The sequence below is a fragment of the Corapipo altera genome, unplaced genomic scaffold (genome assembly GCF_003945725.1).
Source record: "Corapipo altera isolate COAL_440 unplaced genomic scaffold, ASM394572v1 201, whole genome shotgun sequence".
Taxonomy (NCBI): domain Eukaryota; kingdom Metazoa; phylum Chordata; class Aves; order Passeriformes; family Pipridae; genus Corapipo; species Corapipo altera.
Window position 1 is genome coordinate 1,563,336 of NW_020884940.1, and position 15,266 is coordinate 1,578,601.

At 53.3% G+C, this 15,266-nt stretch overlaps 1 protein-coding gene across 25 annotated transcripts in view; it reads left to right on the plus strand.

The window, feature by feature from the left end:
- Positions 1-15,266, plus strand: part of MACF1 (microtubule-actin crosslinking factor 1) — a 139,299-nt gene that overhangs the window by 100,359 nt on the left and 23,674 nt on the right. For 20 of the 25 annotated variants that reach the window (XM_027661207.1, XM_027661208.1, XM_027661222.1 and 17 more), the window contains 11 exons: positions 6,152-6,313; positions 6,460-6,630; positions 7,739-7,905; positions 8,897-9,056; positions 9,502-9,828; positions 10,487-10,571; positions 11,461-11,702; positions 11,849-12,055; positions 12,813-12,932; positions 14,075-14,182; positions 14,537-14,755. In XM_027661207.1, coding sequence (XP_027517008.1) covers positions 6,152-6,313; positions 6,460-6,630; positions 7,739-7,905; positions 8,897-9,056; positions 9,502-9,828; positions 10,487-10,571; positions 11,461-11,702; positions 11,849-12,055; positions 12,813-12,932; positions 14,075-14,182; positions 14,537-14,755 — 1,968 coding nt within the window. The remainder of the gene's footprint in view (positions 1-6,151; positions 6,314-6,459; positions 6,631-7,738; positions 7,906-8,896; positions 9,057-9,501; positions 9,829-10,486; positions 10,572-11,460; positions 11,703-11,848; positions 12,056-12,812; positions 12,933-14,074; positions 14,183-14,536; positions 14,756-15,266) is intronic. The other 5 variants (XM_027661218.1, XM_027661219.1, XM_027661210.1 and 2 more) reach the window with 1 other exon arrangement.

Here is a 15,266-nt window from a genome sequence, read left to right on the forward strand (position 1 = left end):
GGGCAGTTCCGTCATCCATAAGGACGAGAGTATGGGCAAACCACTGAGCCGGCCAGACTGTTTACGGCAGAACCGCACTTGCCTGGGGAAGGGCGAGGATGAGGATGGTTATATAGAGGATTGCTACGTGCCCCAGAGATCGATATACGACACAATGAGAATTAATGAGCAAATCGATCAGGGATCAAAGCTCAACCAACTTTCCAAGAGCACCCTTGGCAAGGGGGATGGCAGCACCATATCCAGCAACGGGACTCTGGGAGCTGCCAACGTCTTCGAGTCCAGGGCGCCAGAACCGAAAAAGTTGGATGAACGAGTCATCTTTGACGCGCTGAAGCTCAGCAGTGACGTCTCCAAGCCGGCGCCAGCTCCACCAAAGAGGCGACCAAACCCTGAGAGGAAGGAGAACGTCAACCGGCGGTCATGGAAATCCTTCATGCCGCCCAACTTCACCGAATTCGCGGAAAGGATGGGGGCTTCGCTGAGCGAGGTGTCAGAAGCGGGCGCCTCCAACCCTTCCCTGCGGGACAAGCGGGATTCCAGTGCCATGCTCACCGAGCAGCCAGGCCAGCCCGACCATGGCGAGCCCATGTCCGAGTCTCTCACCTTGGAGCACGTCTCCAAGTCATCTGGCACAGCCGAGGCTCTGACGACCAAGCAGTTCAGTGTGGATGGGTACGACGGTCCCCGGGATGAGCGCCAGGCCTTGCTGAACGCCGGTGATGGCCGTGTCAGGAACCTGGCCAGGGCTTGCCGGCTCCCCAGTGCCACTTGGCCAAGAGCCAGGAAGAATTTCATCAGGGGAAACTTCAACGATGGGCACCAGGAGACCCTGGAGCCCTCCGGGTCGGACTCTACAGTGGAGAACGTCAACCTGTCTCCGTGCCTTAGTGAGGAGCTGCTGGATGCGGGACTGGATATTCTCATCACCTCCAATCTCAGGGAGAAAACGGAGTCTGAGCTGAGATTTGAGGAGGACGAGCGCTGGGTGATGATGGAGGAGTGGGAGGAGGCGACGCTGTCAGAGAGAGGAAAGGCTGTTCTGGTGGCAGAGGAGAAGAAGAGCTGTTGCTTGGCAGATATTTCTGAAGAAAGGGAACAGTCCGCTGCTCTGGCGGATGGCTCTGCCCCCGGCCCAGGGACCTCCCAGTCCTGCACTTCCCCAGGGGGTGTGGGCAGCCCCCTCCCCAGCAGCACGGGCTGTACCGAGGACACAGCGGTGCAGTGTGGAGTTGAAGACTTTGCTCCAGTTTTGGAGCGCTCAGCCAGCCCCACAGGCCCCGAGTTGTCTGACACAGACTCTGTGCAGATGTTCCTGGAGCTGGAAGAGCAGTGCCTGAACGAGAATGACTGTGGTGGGGCTGTCACTGGTTGCCTGGAGGCTCAGGTTTCCCTGGTGGACTCAGAGGTGCTGGACCCAGATTTGACCAAACTGGCCGGGTCAGAGGTCGAAGGGTGTCAGCACAGGGCCCCTTTGGACATCAGTGCTTCAGACTCTGCCGTTGTGTCGGATCTGGAGGACTTTGATGTCACCTGCAGCTCGCAGATGCTGAGCACTCTGGAGCCACTGACAGAGCCCTTCTCAGAAAGGGACACCTTGGCTGTCACCCCAACGGACTCGGATGGAGGGGCCTCCCCCAGCCCCGTGGCCACCACAGGGCCAGGATCCCTCCTAGAAGGCTCCTCAGTGCTGGTGGAGGAGGATGATCCTGACCCACTGGTGGGCAGTTGCACGGTGGTGGTGGCTGGTGGGATGCAATCTCCTGAGACAGGGACACATCCACCTTCTGGACTGGGGGGAACTGGTTACCCCGGCGCTCCAGTGGGGTGGGATGAAGATAAACAAGACTTGCTGGTCCTTGATGGGGAAGTGTCACAGCTTCCCAACGAGACCTGTCCTGGCCAAGTGTCCCCCTGCCAGCTCCCAGCTCCTGACACAGTGGTGGAGGAGCTGGGGTCTCCCCCACAGCACAGTAAGGCTGGCATTGAGGGGATGGATCCATTTGGGACCCATCACCTTCTGCCTGGAAGGACAGAAGTTGCCAGCTGGGTTGTTGGCAATGAACTGGTTTCTGAGGATGAAGCCACAAATTTGGGATCAGGGAGTGGAGCTGATGGCTGGACTCATCTGGCAGGGAGTGGGGATGTTTGCTGTGGTTTTCTGCTGCCTTTCCACACTGGCTCTGCATCAGAGCCAGGCTCTGAGGCTCTGACAACGTTCCCGGTGCCTGTTGAGGACCTCCCATGGGAAATGGTTTCCCAGAGCCAGGGCATGGCTCCGGAAGGGGCTGCCTGCACTGAGGGGCCCCCCATGGAGGTGGCTGTCACACATGGGGGGACACCAGCAGCCATCCTGCAGCCAGGGGACACGGACTTGCTGTTTGCCCCTGGCTGGGGCCGTACCATAGGGCTGGGTGAGGGGGTTCCGTGTGCTGCCAGCCCAACTGCCCCTGAAGGGCTTCCTGGCACATCACCCATTGCAGGGCCTGCCATCCCATGGGATTTTGGGGAGCTTTCTTCTCCAGCCCACCCACTTTCACCAGGAGATGTGGCTGTCCCAGAGCCCCAGGCTCAGGAGACACCACCAGCCACTGGGGATCCTACCATGGATGCTGAGGAACCTCCGGAGGCCACCACCACTGCCATGTCCTTGATGGTGGAGGAGCTTCTGGAAGCCCCCCCACCCTTTGCTGATGTGCCTGTTGCCACTGTGCCACCACAAGCAGCTGATCCACTCGTCTCCGGTGTTGGGGATCTTGGTGGTGACCCCGTGCCATTGGTAGTGACCTTGGGGGATACAGATGACTTTGCCATCATGGTTGTGCCGCCCATCCTGGAGCACCTGCCCACCGAAGTGCTGGCTTTGGAGGATGACCCCTCTGCAAGAGCACCCGCAGCTGAGGTGGCAGCTTGGGACGATGGTGCCTCCATGCCACCAGGCATGGAGGGTCCCCCTTTCGCCTTCCCACCCCTCCCAGAGGGATCCACCATCCCAGAGCTGCTGGGGTCACCCTCTGCTGCAGCACCCACCTCACAAACCCTCCCCGGGGCCGCACTGGGGGACGCCTTCCATCCTCCCAGCTGTGGTGGTGCCACTTCCCTGTGCCCTGGCGAGGGAGAGGTGCCGGCGGGCACAGAGGGACCCCTCGCTGCTGCTCTCGTCGCAGAAGGGCCTCCTGCTCTACCAGATGGATTCGTTCCAGATAACGAGGTATTTGTTGCTGGGGCGCTCGCAGCCGGGGGCTTCAGGCGCAGAAATCGCTTTATTCCTCACTCGAGGGGTGGGTGGGAGATGGGAGCCCACTCAGTAACGCACGATCTGTGTCCTTCAGGCTTCAGAACAGCCTTCTCCCTCCTGAGAGTGGCCTGAATTTGTCAGGCAAAAGGTTTCGGGGGGGGAGGGGGAATTGTGTGATTTTATAAGTGGGGTAGGCAAAAGACATTCGATGACCTCAACTATTGTCTTATACTTTTTTGGCTTAGTAAAGTACATTATGGTCACTCAGATGGAAATCACAGACTTCAGAAAAACCTTCTCACCGACTCTGGGCGGGTAGTTCCCATCTTTGAAGCAGAAAATATATCGGAAAAGAGAAACCTGTAAAACAAATTAAGTGCAAATAATTCCTGTCTTGTGCAGTCATCGCTGTCTGTAGAGCTTTTCCAGCGAGCACTAAGGTGCTGAGGCTCAGAAGGCACATGGGAAGGGGCTCATATTCTCTCTGGCGTTTGGGGATTTGCATTGCTGTGCCGTGCTCGTGGCTTTTGCCTGGAGAGACCTCGGTGGTGGAGTTCCCACAGCCGAGCGCTGATTTCCTGCCATCTGGAATGGGAGAAGTTATCACTAAGGAGACATCAGAAGTTAGTCAGCACCAAAAATCCCGATTTGGTAGCAATTACTCATCCTTTGGGCTGTACCACCCGTTGGAGAGACACACGTGGAGGGGCTTTGGAGAGATGGTTTCACATGGGGGGTCCATGTGAGCACAATCTGGGGCACCCAGAGAGGACCTTGGCGAGGGAAAAGCCATTGGGTTCTCCGTGGTGTTGTCTGTTACCTGAAATTCTGCGTGTCCTTGGTGGTGGGACCCTTATTTTAGGTTCAGCACCTCTGATTGTTAACCCCATAAACCTTCCCCTTGCTCAAAGGTTGTTGGTGATGCCAGTTCTCACCAAGCTCCGTGCTTGGCAGCGCTGGGGTTAAGGGAGATGAGGGAAGCAGAAATCGAGGGGATGCTTTGGGAAGCATTTCTGGGAGTGAGGAGGAGGCGGAGGTATGGTGGAGCAGATGTCCTTCTGCTCTCCAAAATGTCTGTCCAGCCCTTGTCCAGGGCAGGACACCTCGCTCTGCGCCTTCTCCTGCCTGGCACAGGGCAGTCGTTAAATATTTGTTTCAGAGCTGAGTCACAGTGAGGTTAATGAACTAAATCACTGGAATCTTTTATGAGCAAAGGAAAACAAGGGTGTTGGACACGCTCACCCTCAGGCTGTTGGTGAGATTGTCTGTGTAGGGATCCTCATGGAGCACTGGGTTCTCAGGCTGGCTGATACCTGTGTTACAGGTACCCCTGATTGGATGTCCGGGTTTTCCACAGGGCTCCCTCCCTGCCTGGCTGCTTCAGAGCCCTGGAGTTTGTTTTGCAGTGTGCAGAGAGCTTGGACCAGCCCGGCATGCCAGGCTTATCAGCCTGATCCTTTTGTGGGTTTGGCTGTTCTAACCAGCAACTCCATATATAAACAGTAACAGGAGAACAGCCGGGGAATCGGTGCTTCCATATCACCATTTATTTCTTATAACTGTGGGATAATTATCCATGAGCAGCCAGCTCTGGACAGTGTCTGCCAGCTCACCCTTTGCTCATGTCCTGGAGGGACACCTCCCTGCCTTCTGGTTGCTGAGCTCTGCTGGGAAGAAACAGCTTTTTCTTTGGAAATGAGGCAAAGAAAGTCAAAGCAGCGCCTCTTGCTGGGAACTGTGTTTGGGGGTTTTGAGGGGGTTTTGGTGTGTTTGGGGTTTTTTTCCTGCCTTGTGCTTCTTCGGAGGCAAAGCGATGGCTCGATGTGGAGAGCTGGACCCTCCACGAGCTGCTGCTCTGCTGGGGGAGATCTTGCATCCAAGTGGGAATTTTTTGTTGCCATCCATGTCCATGCATTCTTGGGCACGAGGAGGAGGCACGCTTGAGAAAGCAGGCAGCTGGCTGCCATCCCCTCTGCTTTCCAACGGGAAAATGTTGCGACAGTGCCAAGGGCTCCGATCCTGCCCAACACTGGGTGCGGGGTGACCTGTGCTCTGCATGGGCCCATGGGCCAAGAGAGCAGAGTAAACCAGGAAGGATTCTGCTCCCTCTTTTGGGGGCTTGGGCTATCTGCTGTGGGGATACAGCAGGTTTGTCCCCTGGGACCAGGCTGTGCAGCTCTGGAGAGGAACCCTGCACGGGGCGCCTCATGGTTCCAGCAGATCCCCAGCTCTGATAAAGAGCACTTATCTCCTCTGCAGAAACAGGATTCTCCCTGCTGCCTCTCTTGACAATGGGGAGCTTCATTTGCTCTCCTCCCCCTTCCCTATCAAATCTTTTTTGGTTTAAAAAGCTTTTCCCCACAGGATTCCCAGGCTGGACCGTGCCAAATCCGTGGTAAACGACTCGCACATTAATTGCCTATTGCCTTTGTCTTTCGAAATACAGTGAGCTCCTCGCTGCCTGTAATTTCGTGGTTAACAAAACTCATATGATGTCAGGTCTCCGTTGTCAATAGCTTCGCTGTGAGAATTGCTTGGGGTTTTTCCCCAGGAGCGTTATTTCCCAATCTGATGGCTGGCTGCAGCCAATGCTCTCATTTCTTGCCCAGTTTTCTCTCTCTACTTCACTCCAGTGCTCAGAAATATGGGATTTACCCATTTAAAAGCAGGGGTGGATGTGGATAGGTCCTGAGCTGTGCTCCACAGCAGCAGATTCCTGTGACATTTGTGTTACTGGGTCAAGGCGAGGGAGGAGTTTAAGCAAACTTGCACAATTCTAATAAAATCAGTGCAAGTAGGTACTACATCTTCACTCGAAAAGAAAGCCTGTTGTATCTATGGAATGGTGGAGGCGCTGGAAGAGCAGCTTACAGCTTATAAATACCTTTTCTCTCCCACCCTTTCCACCTCCAGCTCTTCCAGAAGGAGCAAGTGGATCCTCTCCAGGTTAAACTACAACAAGTCAATGGAGTTGGTCAAGGACTCATCCAAAGCGCCGGGAAAAACTGTGACGTCCAGGGGCTGGAGCATGACATGGAAGAGATCAACACCCGCTGGAACACCCTCAACAAGAAGGTGGGAGCGTGGGGAGGGGCTGTAACTGGTTTCTCTCAGCACCACTGGGGTCTGGTAGAAAAAGCCTGTCATGGACAGGGAACTGGGGCTCCAACATGGTCATTTCTCCAGCCTGACCATGCAGTGGGGTTGTGTTTGGGGTGCAGGTGGCCCAGCGGGTCGCTCAGCTGCAAGAGGCCCTGTTGCACTGCGGGAAGTTTCAGGATGCCCTGGAGCCGTTGCTGAGCTGGCTGGCAGACACCGAGGAGCTCATCTCCAACCAGAAACCTCCCTCTGCAGAGTACAAGGTGGTGAAAGCCCAGATCCAGGAGCAGAAGGTGAGCGAGCACAGGGCGGTGGTGGGTGGCTCAGTGGGAGGGGGGGAGCTTGGGACAGCCAAACAGTATTTTGGGGATCCAGCTGGGATGTCCACAAACCTGCTTCTTTCGTGGTGGATCCTGGTTGCCCACATCCCAGTGTAAGGCACAGGCAGCTCGTTTGCCCACACTCAGTATCTCCATCACCTAAATCACCGCGTCACTTCATTGTCCCGCTGCCTCTTGAAGCTTGCTGGTTTTGCTGGTCGGCCGTGTTTTTCCAGCCCTGGGTTTTGTTTGTGCCGGTAATTCCGCTGTGTCAGGAGCAAGCTGGTGGTGTAGGGGCTGGTTTGGGTGTTTGGACAAAGTGAATGTTCAAAGTGTTAAGAGTGGGCCCGAGGAGTGTTTGCAGAGATAACAGCCCGGGCCGGCGCCTGCCCCTCTGAGCGGGCGGAGGGAAGGTCAAGTGTGGTCAGGGGGAAGTATTTTAGAAATGAATTCTTACCCAGCCTGGGTCCAACCTATTGAAGTTGGAAGAGGAAATGTGTTTCAAGTGGAAGTTAAGAACTTGGTAAGTTTGGTGGGTGGGTGGGGTGATGGGGAAGGCTTGGAAAACTTCTCTGGCACAGAAGTGGTTTGAATAGTGTGAAAGAGGGAAAGGGAAAAGGAAAGGAGAAAGAAAAAATGAGAAAGGAGGGGAGAAAGGAATGGTAAGGGGAAAAGGAGGGGAAGGGGATAGGAAAGGAAAGGTGAGAGGAAAAAGGAAAGGGAAAAGAGAAAGGAAAAAGGAAAGGAAAATGTGAAGGAAAGGGAATAGAATAGAATAAATAGAATGAAATTTCTCTTGGAAGGGACCTACAATGATCATCATGTCCGGCTGCCTGACCACTTCAGGGCTGACCAAATTAAAGCATGCTGTTATTATAATGTAATATAATATAACTATATAATTTTTTTGGCTGGTTTTGATGGCAGAACTGTTCCCCCTGGGCCGGGTCTGGTCTCAAGCCCTGTGCTGATGGTGGTTCTGAGCCACAATTAGAGATCTGGCCTCTCCAAGGGCTGGAATCGTTTCTGCTGCCCCAGTGCAGTAACTTTGCTCCTCCTTGGTCTCTCTGTGATGCCAAAGCTGCTCCAGCGGCTCCTGGACGATCGCAAAGCCACCGTTGAGATGATCCAAGCAGAGGGCGACCGGATCGCGCAGTCGGCCGAGCCTGCGGATCGGGAGAAGATTGTGGGGCAGCTGGAGAGCCTGGCACGGCGCTGGGCAGGGCTGCTGGGCCGGGCAGCTGCCAGGTGAGAGGGACTGGGACCAACTCATCCTGCAGGTCTCGGCGCACCGGGGCACGGGGTTACAGCATTCGGGAAGCTGGCAGAGATTTCTGCACAGATACATCCTGGAAACCTGGAAACAGCTGGAAAACATGGGAAATCAAAGGCTGTTTGGGAGCTGAAGCTGATAACAGTGGTTTACAATGGCAGGGAAGAGCTCAGATTAAATAATTTCCCTGCAGGGGAGGGATGTTATTTTTATTCCTGTAAGCATTAACATCCTGTTGACACCTTTCTGCCACCAGAATCTTGTTTATGAGTTGCTTGTTGCTACCTAAGCTGATATTTGAGGCTATGAAGACACTTCTGAGGGCTGGATTGAACCCTCTCAGTGTTTTTAGTCACTGACAACAAGCTGGACTGTCCATCCAGAACTTGTACTGGAGCTGGATTGTCTTTGACCAGAAACTCAGCAGCCCTAAAACACCAAGAGTCTGACCACAAGCTGAGTGTGTCAAGGGATCATCAAGATAGTGATAGGGATAGAATAAAAGGGGATTGGAATTAGATGATCTTAAAGATTCCTTCCAGCCCAAACTGTTCCATGAGAAGCTGCACAGCGGGGAAGCCTTTCTGCCATCTTCCCAAGGGGGATAAGCTGGATCCTAAAGGCACAGCTGCAGGAAAAAACTCCATTTGCAGTTTCTCCACGTTGATTTTTGTCTTTGCCTGACATGGTGTCTCACCTTGCTCTGAACAGGGCTGCTTTACTTCCTGCTTTCTAATTCTTGAAGCTACTTCCCACTCCTGGCTCCAATGGGGAGCTGCTCCTTAGTGTTTTCACTGAATCATAGAGTCACAGACTGTTTTGGGTTGGAAGGGACCTTAAAGCCCATTTCATTTCAACCCCCTGCCATATGCAGGGACACCTTCCAGTAGACCAGGTTGCTTCATGCCCTGTCCAACCTGGCCTTGAACACTTACTTCCTTCTTATTTTACTATTCCTTCTTACAGGCAGAAGCAGCTGGAGGACATCTTGGTCCTGGCAAAGCAGTTCCACGAAACCACAGAGCCCGTGTCGGACTGGCTGTCGGTGACAGAGAAGAAACTGGCCAACTCTGAGCCCATTGGTACCCAAACTGCCAAAATCCAGCAGCAGATCAGTCGGCACAAGGTAGGACCTGTGCCTGAATGGGATGGAGGTGGTCAGTGTCAGGTCCTGCTCTGGTGGTTGTTGCCACCACAACGAGGGGGTTTTTGGCACGCACAAGTGTTGGAGGAGTTACCCAGGCTGTTTTACGTGTGGAGAAGGCTGCCAAACCCTGGCCCACCAGTGTGGGTGAACATTAAACCAATGTCTTTGCACCTCACAGCAAATATATCTGGGTTTGGACAGAAAAAAACATTCCCATTGTGTTTCTTTTTAATTTTGATGCCATTTGCAGGCGGGTTTTGTGTCTCCTCCATTCCTTCAGTTGCGCTCGTTGTTTGTTTCCCCTTTCACGTTGCTTTTATTTTATTTTATTTTATTTTATTTTATTTTATTTTATTTTATTTTATTTTATCCATTTTTCACTCATTTTCCTTTCTGTTGTCCATTTTATCCTCCCGCCATTCAGGCTCTAGAGGAAGAGATAGAGAGCCACGCTGCCGACGTGTCTCGGGCGGTCGGGGTCGGGCAGTCCCTCTCCTCCCTGAGCTGTGCCGCCGAGCAGAGGCTGCTGGCAGAGAAATTAGACTCTCTGCAGACCCGCTACGGCGAGGTCCACGACCGGTGCTGCCGGAAGGCAGCACTGCTGGATCAGGCTCTGGCCAACGCCAGGCTTTTTGGGGAGGAGGAGGTGGAAGTGCTCAACTGGCTGGCTGAGGTCGAGGACAAGCTGGGCTCGGTATCCGTAAAGGATTACAAACGGGACGTCCTGCAGAAGCAGCATGCAGACCAGCTGGTATTTTCCCTTTTTCTTCCATGTTTATGTTGTTTGTTTTGTTGCATTTATCTGGTTTTGGTTTTGTTTCTGGTCTGACTTCAATTTTGCGAAGCTTGTTCCACTGCTGGTTCTCTTCTTCGAGGCTTGGAGAAGTGGAAAGATGTTTCATGTGTTATAAACAATAATTGTGGCCCCAAAAATGGGTTTCCCCGGGGGAAGGAAGGGGGGAAAACTTCAAATAGTTCAGTTGCTTTGTGAACAATGTCTGAGCCAGCTTGGCCACCCTGTGCCTTTGGAAAGCTGGATGCTGTTTTCAAGACTGAGAACTGGAAAAGCCTGGTGGGTTTTTGGAGCTGGGCTGGCCACCAAGGAAGCCTCTGCTTCCTCTCCTGGGGCTGTGCAGGCTCTTCTCAAGAGTGAGGGTCTGTCTAATACAAGGGTAAGGCCTTTGGTAACCTGGATCCAGTGGGTTGGGATGGGTTTTGTCTAAGATCTGAGCCTTTGGGTTCCAGAAGGCTCAATAATTCCTGTAGCAGGATGACTGGACAGTTATCAGATGGGTTCTCCACCCTTCCTATACTCAGTAGGGAAGTTCCTGCTCTTCGTAGAATCTCTGGCTGGCAGGACACAGGGATCTACCTGCAGCAGAATAACCCAGATTTGCCTTTTCCACCAGGCTTTGAATGAGGAAATTGTGAACAGGAAGAAGAATGTGGACCAAGCCATTAGAAACGGACAAGCTCTTCTGAAACAAACCACAGGTAACATGAAAATCTTGGCATGGGAAGCCCCCAGTCCTCCTCACGCTCTTCCCTGGGAAGTCCATGCTCTGCAGTGATCACTGTTCAGGGGAGGCTGTTCTCCTTCAGGTCTTAATTTCCTTTTGGAATCTTCCAAAGTAGCTGTTTTACCTCCAGACCTGGATGCTGAGCCACAAAACGCTCCAGCCTGGGACTGGGTTGGTCCCAAATCCCAGCCTCATAGCCTGGAGAGCGGGTGATTCCCACCGCTGCCGGGGAGATGCTCGGAGCTGAGCAACCCTGCAGTACAAGGGAGGGTTTTCTCATTGCATCCAGCTGCCAAATTGCATGGGAAGAGGTTAAAAATACCCCCAGCCCTTTCCTAATATTGCTTTCCCATATTGAGCAGTTGTTGCTGTTGCCACGTGGGTGTGAGTTTATGTTTATGAGTGGGAAGAAAGGTCGGGGCGATGCATTTCCTTCAGATGTGGTCTGCCCAGAGCAGATGTACAGCCCTCTGTCCTTGTGGGAGCTGTGGAGCAGGAAGAGTGATTACAAAGGATTTGGCATGCATTTTCATGTCCTCTTGGAAACAGCAGTAAAGAGTGAACCGGCCCTTTTGTTCCTGGAGTTGTGACACGTTAGTCGAGAACTGAGCTGGTGTGGTTTTGGAGCTTGTGGCAAAGCCAGTTTTAGCAGCTCCTATCCCAAGGAAGAGATGGACTTTACTCTGACTGGTGGAAAATGAGAGAGTAGCTTCCTGGCTGTAAAAACAGGCTGAAGTTGTATGAATATAAAGAGAAATGAGGGTGGAATTAGGTGTTTAAAATGAGGAGAACAGGGCAGGTGGCTACTGAAACCTCCCTGCAGCCCAACCCAGCATCATTTACCCCTCGCCGCTGTCTCACAGGGGAGGAGGTGTTGCTGATCCAGGAGAAGCTGGACGGGATTAAGACCCGCTATTCCGACATCACCGCCGCCAGCTCCAAAGCCCTGCGCACGCTGGAGCAGGCTCGGCAGCTGGCCACCAAGTTCCAGTCCACACACGAGGAGCTCACTGGGTGGATGAGCAAGGTGGAGGATGAGCTGGCCTCCAGTGGGACACAGTCCCCCGCCGGAGAGCAGATCCCCCAGTTCCAGCAGCGGCAGAAGGTGGGCGCTGGGAGAGCGGCGCTCCGGGATGGGGACGCGAGGGTGGGAGCTCGTGGGGGTTTGCTCCTTGTTTGAGAGGCCGGGGAGGAGCTAGAGAGGGAGGTCACCTGCTGAGAAGGACACGTGTCCATGGGTGCCTTCCACAGGAGCTGAAGAAGGAGGTGATGGAGCACAGGCTCGTCCTGGACACGGTGAACGAGGTGAGCCGGGCTCTCCTGGAGCTGGTTCCCTGGCGAGCCCGTGAGGGGCTGGATAAGCTCGTGTCGGACACCAACGAGCGCTACAAGCTGGTCAGTGACACCATCAAGCAGAGGGTGGAAGAAATCGATGCTGCTATTCAGAGGTCCCAACAGGTAATTTAATAACCCCGCTGGAGGCTGATGGGTTTTCTTGGGAGAGTGGGAGCGAGAGGCTCGGCGCTGCTCCAGCTGTACAGTGCAATGGCAGCAAGAGGGATGGCAAGCACAGCCAGACAGGAGGGCCAAATCCCATTGGGAATGCCAAGAAATGGACCACAGCAGCAGCACGTGGCAGCAGGGCTGTTTCCTGACCGGTCCCATTGCATGTGGTTGGGATGGGATAATTCTGGAGCAGCACTGCATTTATCCTGCCTACAGGCTTCTGCTGACAGGGGTGATGTAAATGGTGTAAAACCAAGGACAGGTGACTTTCAAGCCTGGAAAGACATCATCCCCTGCTGTGAGAGCACAGGGATTTGTTCCAGGCGAACAGCCCTCCCCAAAAAGGCTTGTCCTGCACAGGCCAGAGGCTGTGGAGTGCAGTGAATAACTGCCCTTGCTACGTGGAGTGCTGAGTCCATGGAACTGATCCTGCAAGCGTAATGCTCCTGCTTACAGGGATGTCCATTGCCCTGCAGGCAGGGAGGGTGTAGGGAAAGGTGGTTGCTCCAACATGCCCCAAAACCAGCTGCAGGAGTCACCTGCATCCACCCTGATGTCCCTTCTCCTCCCCACCTCCGTGTGCCTGGGGCGAGGCGTTTGTTCCCGTGTCCCGCTGGGTCCCTCTGTTTTTCCCACCATCCCCAGCTCTCCATGTGCTCCATCCCTGCTGCCCATCACTAACCACTGCCCATCCTCTCCCGTGTGCCAGTACGAGCAGGCAGCTGATGCAGAGCTGGCCTGGGTGGCCGAGACCAAGCGGAAGCTGATGGCTCTGGGTCCCATCCGCCTGGAGCAGGACCAGACAACGGCTCAGCTGCAGGTGCAGAAGGTCTGTGTGCATCTCATGGTGGGGGAGATGGGGTGGGCAACGAGGAGGGATGGCCCAGTTTGGGTGATGGGATGTGGTTTGGGTCACAGGATGTGATTTGAGGGAGCAGCTTTACTCTGGGGTGTGTAGTGCCAAGCCCAGAGCACCGGGAGAGATGCAACACTTGTCCTTGGAAAGGAAAAGAAAAAAAAAAAAAGGAGAAAGAGAATTTAGAGAAATTAAGTGTTGGGCTTCTAAAGGAAAAAGCTTCCTGTCCGTTTGCAGGAGCTGTTTAGGGATAGATGGGTGCTCTTACCAGGAATCACCTTGAGAGAGCTGCTCCCTTGGAAGCCTTTCCGTGTGGCCACTGGAGCAAGCTCTGCTGGGATCTTGCTGGTGCTGGCAGCAGGAAGGGTTTAGAAAAATGTATATATTGATTAATGAGGGTGCTTTTCCATTTGCTTTTTGCTCATTGTTCCCTGCAGTGGGGGACTCCTCAGTTCCCTCCCAGCAGCCAGACGTGGAACAAAGAGAGGCGCTGGGTTTTTTGTTTTTTTTATATCTTTGAGATGAGCTCATGCCTGAAAGAACGTGCACTTTAAATAAACGGCCCTTTTCTTCCCTTTGCTTGGGCAATCAGAGCAACTCACAGGCTTATTGGATTTAAAATTTAAAAAAAAAAGGAAAATAAGAGTGTTATAAGGGTGGGGGGACTGAACCATCAAACATTAAGTTAAATTGAGCTCAGCTTCCAGCTGTTAATCGTGTGGACCTTGGGAATGGCAAAGTTATTGGTAGATGCAGTTCTGGAGAGCACTGTTTTGGGGGATAACATCTTTGCTAACGAATGGATGATGGAACTTTTCCCCTGGTGAGGACCTTGGGTGTGGAAGTGATTATACCTCATTTTAAGAGCTGTTTTCAGGTCTTTGAAAGAGAGAGGTTGATGTAGATGAGTCATGAGAAAAACAGGCAGGAATCTGCATTTCCAGCCAGATTTTTCAGTGGGCCACAGGACACTTGTGATGAGTTTTGCGTGGTCTCTGCAGCGCCCAGTGCTGGCAGGAGGATCTCGTGGATGGGCTGGGGAGAGGTTGAGCTGGGGGGAGAGGTTGGGCTCAGCTCTGATTTCTTGCCTTTCTTTGGACCTTTCCTTCCTACAGGCTTTTTCCATCGACATTATTCGGCACAAAGACTCCATGGATGAGCTGTTCAGCCAGCGCAACGAGATCTTCGGGACCTGTGGCGAGGAACAAAAAGCTGTTCTCCAGGTGAGCCCAGGGGGGACAGAGAGGGGAGAGAGGCAAATCCTCAGCTCTGGCACAGGCTGAAGAATTTTAAAATTGCTCCATCTTCAGTAATCCCCTCCAGCGTTAGCAGAAATCTCTTTACATTTATTGCTCTCCTTTACTGCATATTTTTATTGCAGGGTTTGGGGAGGGGGAGACAGCGGAGATTCCCGAGGCTGCTTTAATAGGAATTACAGCCCGTGCACGTGGAAGGCCACCAAAAGCACCTCCTTCTTTTCCAGCTCACAGCGTGGAGCTGGCTCTTTTCCTGGGCCCTTTTGCATCCCTCACCATAACTCTCCTCCCTCCTTCTTATTTTTTTTTTTTTTTTTCCAGGAGAAAACCGAGTCCCTGGTGCAACAGTACGAAGCCGTGAGCCAGCTCAACTCGGAACGCTATGCTCGCTTGGAACGTGCCCAGGTCCTGGTCAACCAGTTTTGGGAGACCTACGAGGAGCTGAACCCATGGATCGAGGAGACTCAAGCCCTCCTCTCCCAGCTGCCACCTCCAGCCATCGACCACGAGCAGCTCAAGCAGCAGCAGGATGACATGAGGGTAAGAGGCTGCAGCGTTTGCGTCTCCTGTCCAGGGATTCTTCTACCTTAAACAGAGTTGCAGCACTTGCAGAAGCAAGAGCACCTTTTTTCTTGAATTTACCTCATTTTTTTCCCTGTTCTCTTCTTTTTGGGGATCCTGCTTGTATAATCCAAGTGTGCCATGTGGAAATAACTTGTCACGTTGGAGCACCCCTTACCCCAGGGAGCCTGACTGCCTTCGGATCTCCTGCCTGATTGTGGCAGGGAAAAGCACTATGTGCTTTTTGGGTAGAGAGCTGCAAAGCAAAAATTCCCAGTGGGGTCCCCTGTGGAGCTGTGGGGAGGGCCAGGAGCTGGGGAAGGACCCGTGCTGGGTGTTGTGCCATAGCCATGTTAGGAAGAGCCAAGTTCCATGTGCTTGGCAGATGCTGGGGCATGAAATCCACGGTGTGAGTTCCTACCAGATACGATCACAGCTCTTGGAGTGTTGCACAGAATAAATAGGCAGCGACTTGAAACAGATTTCCAAA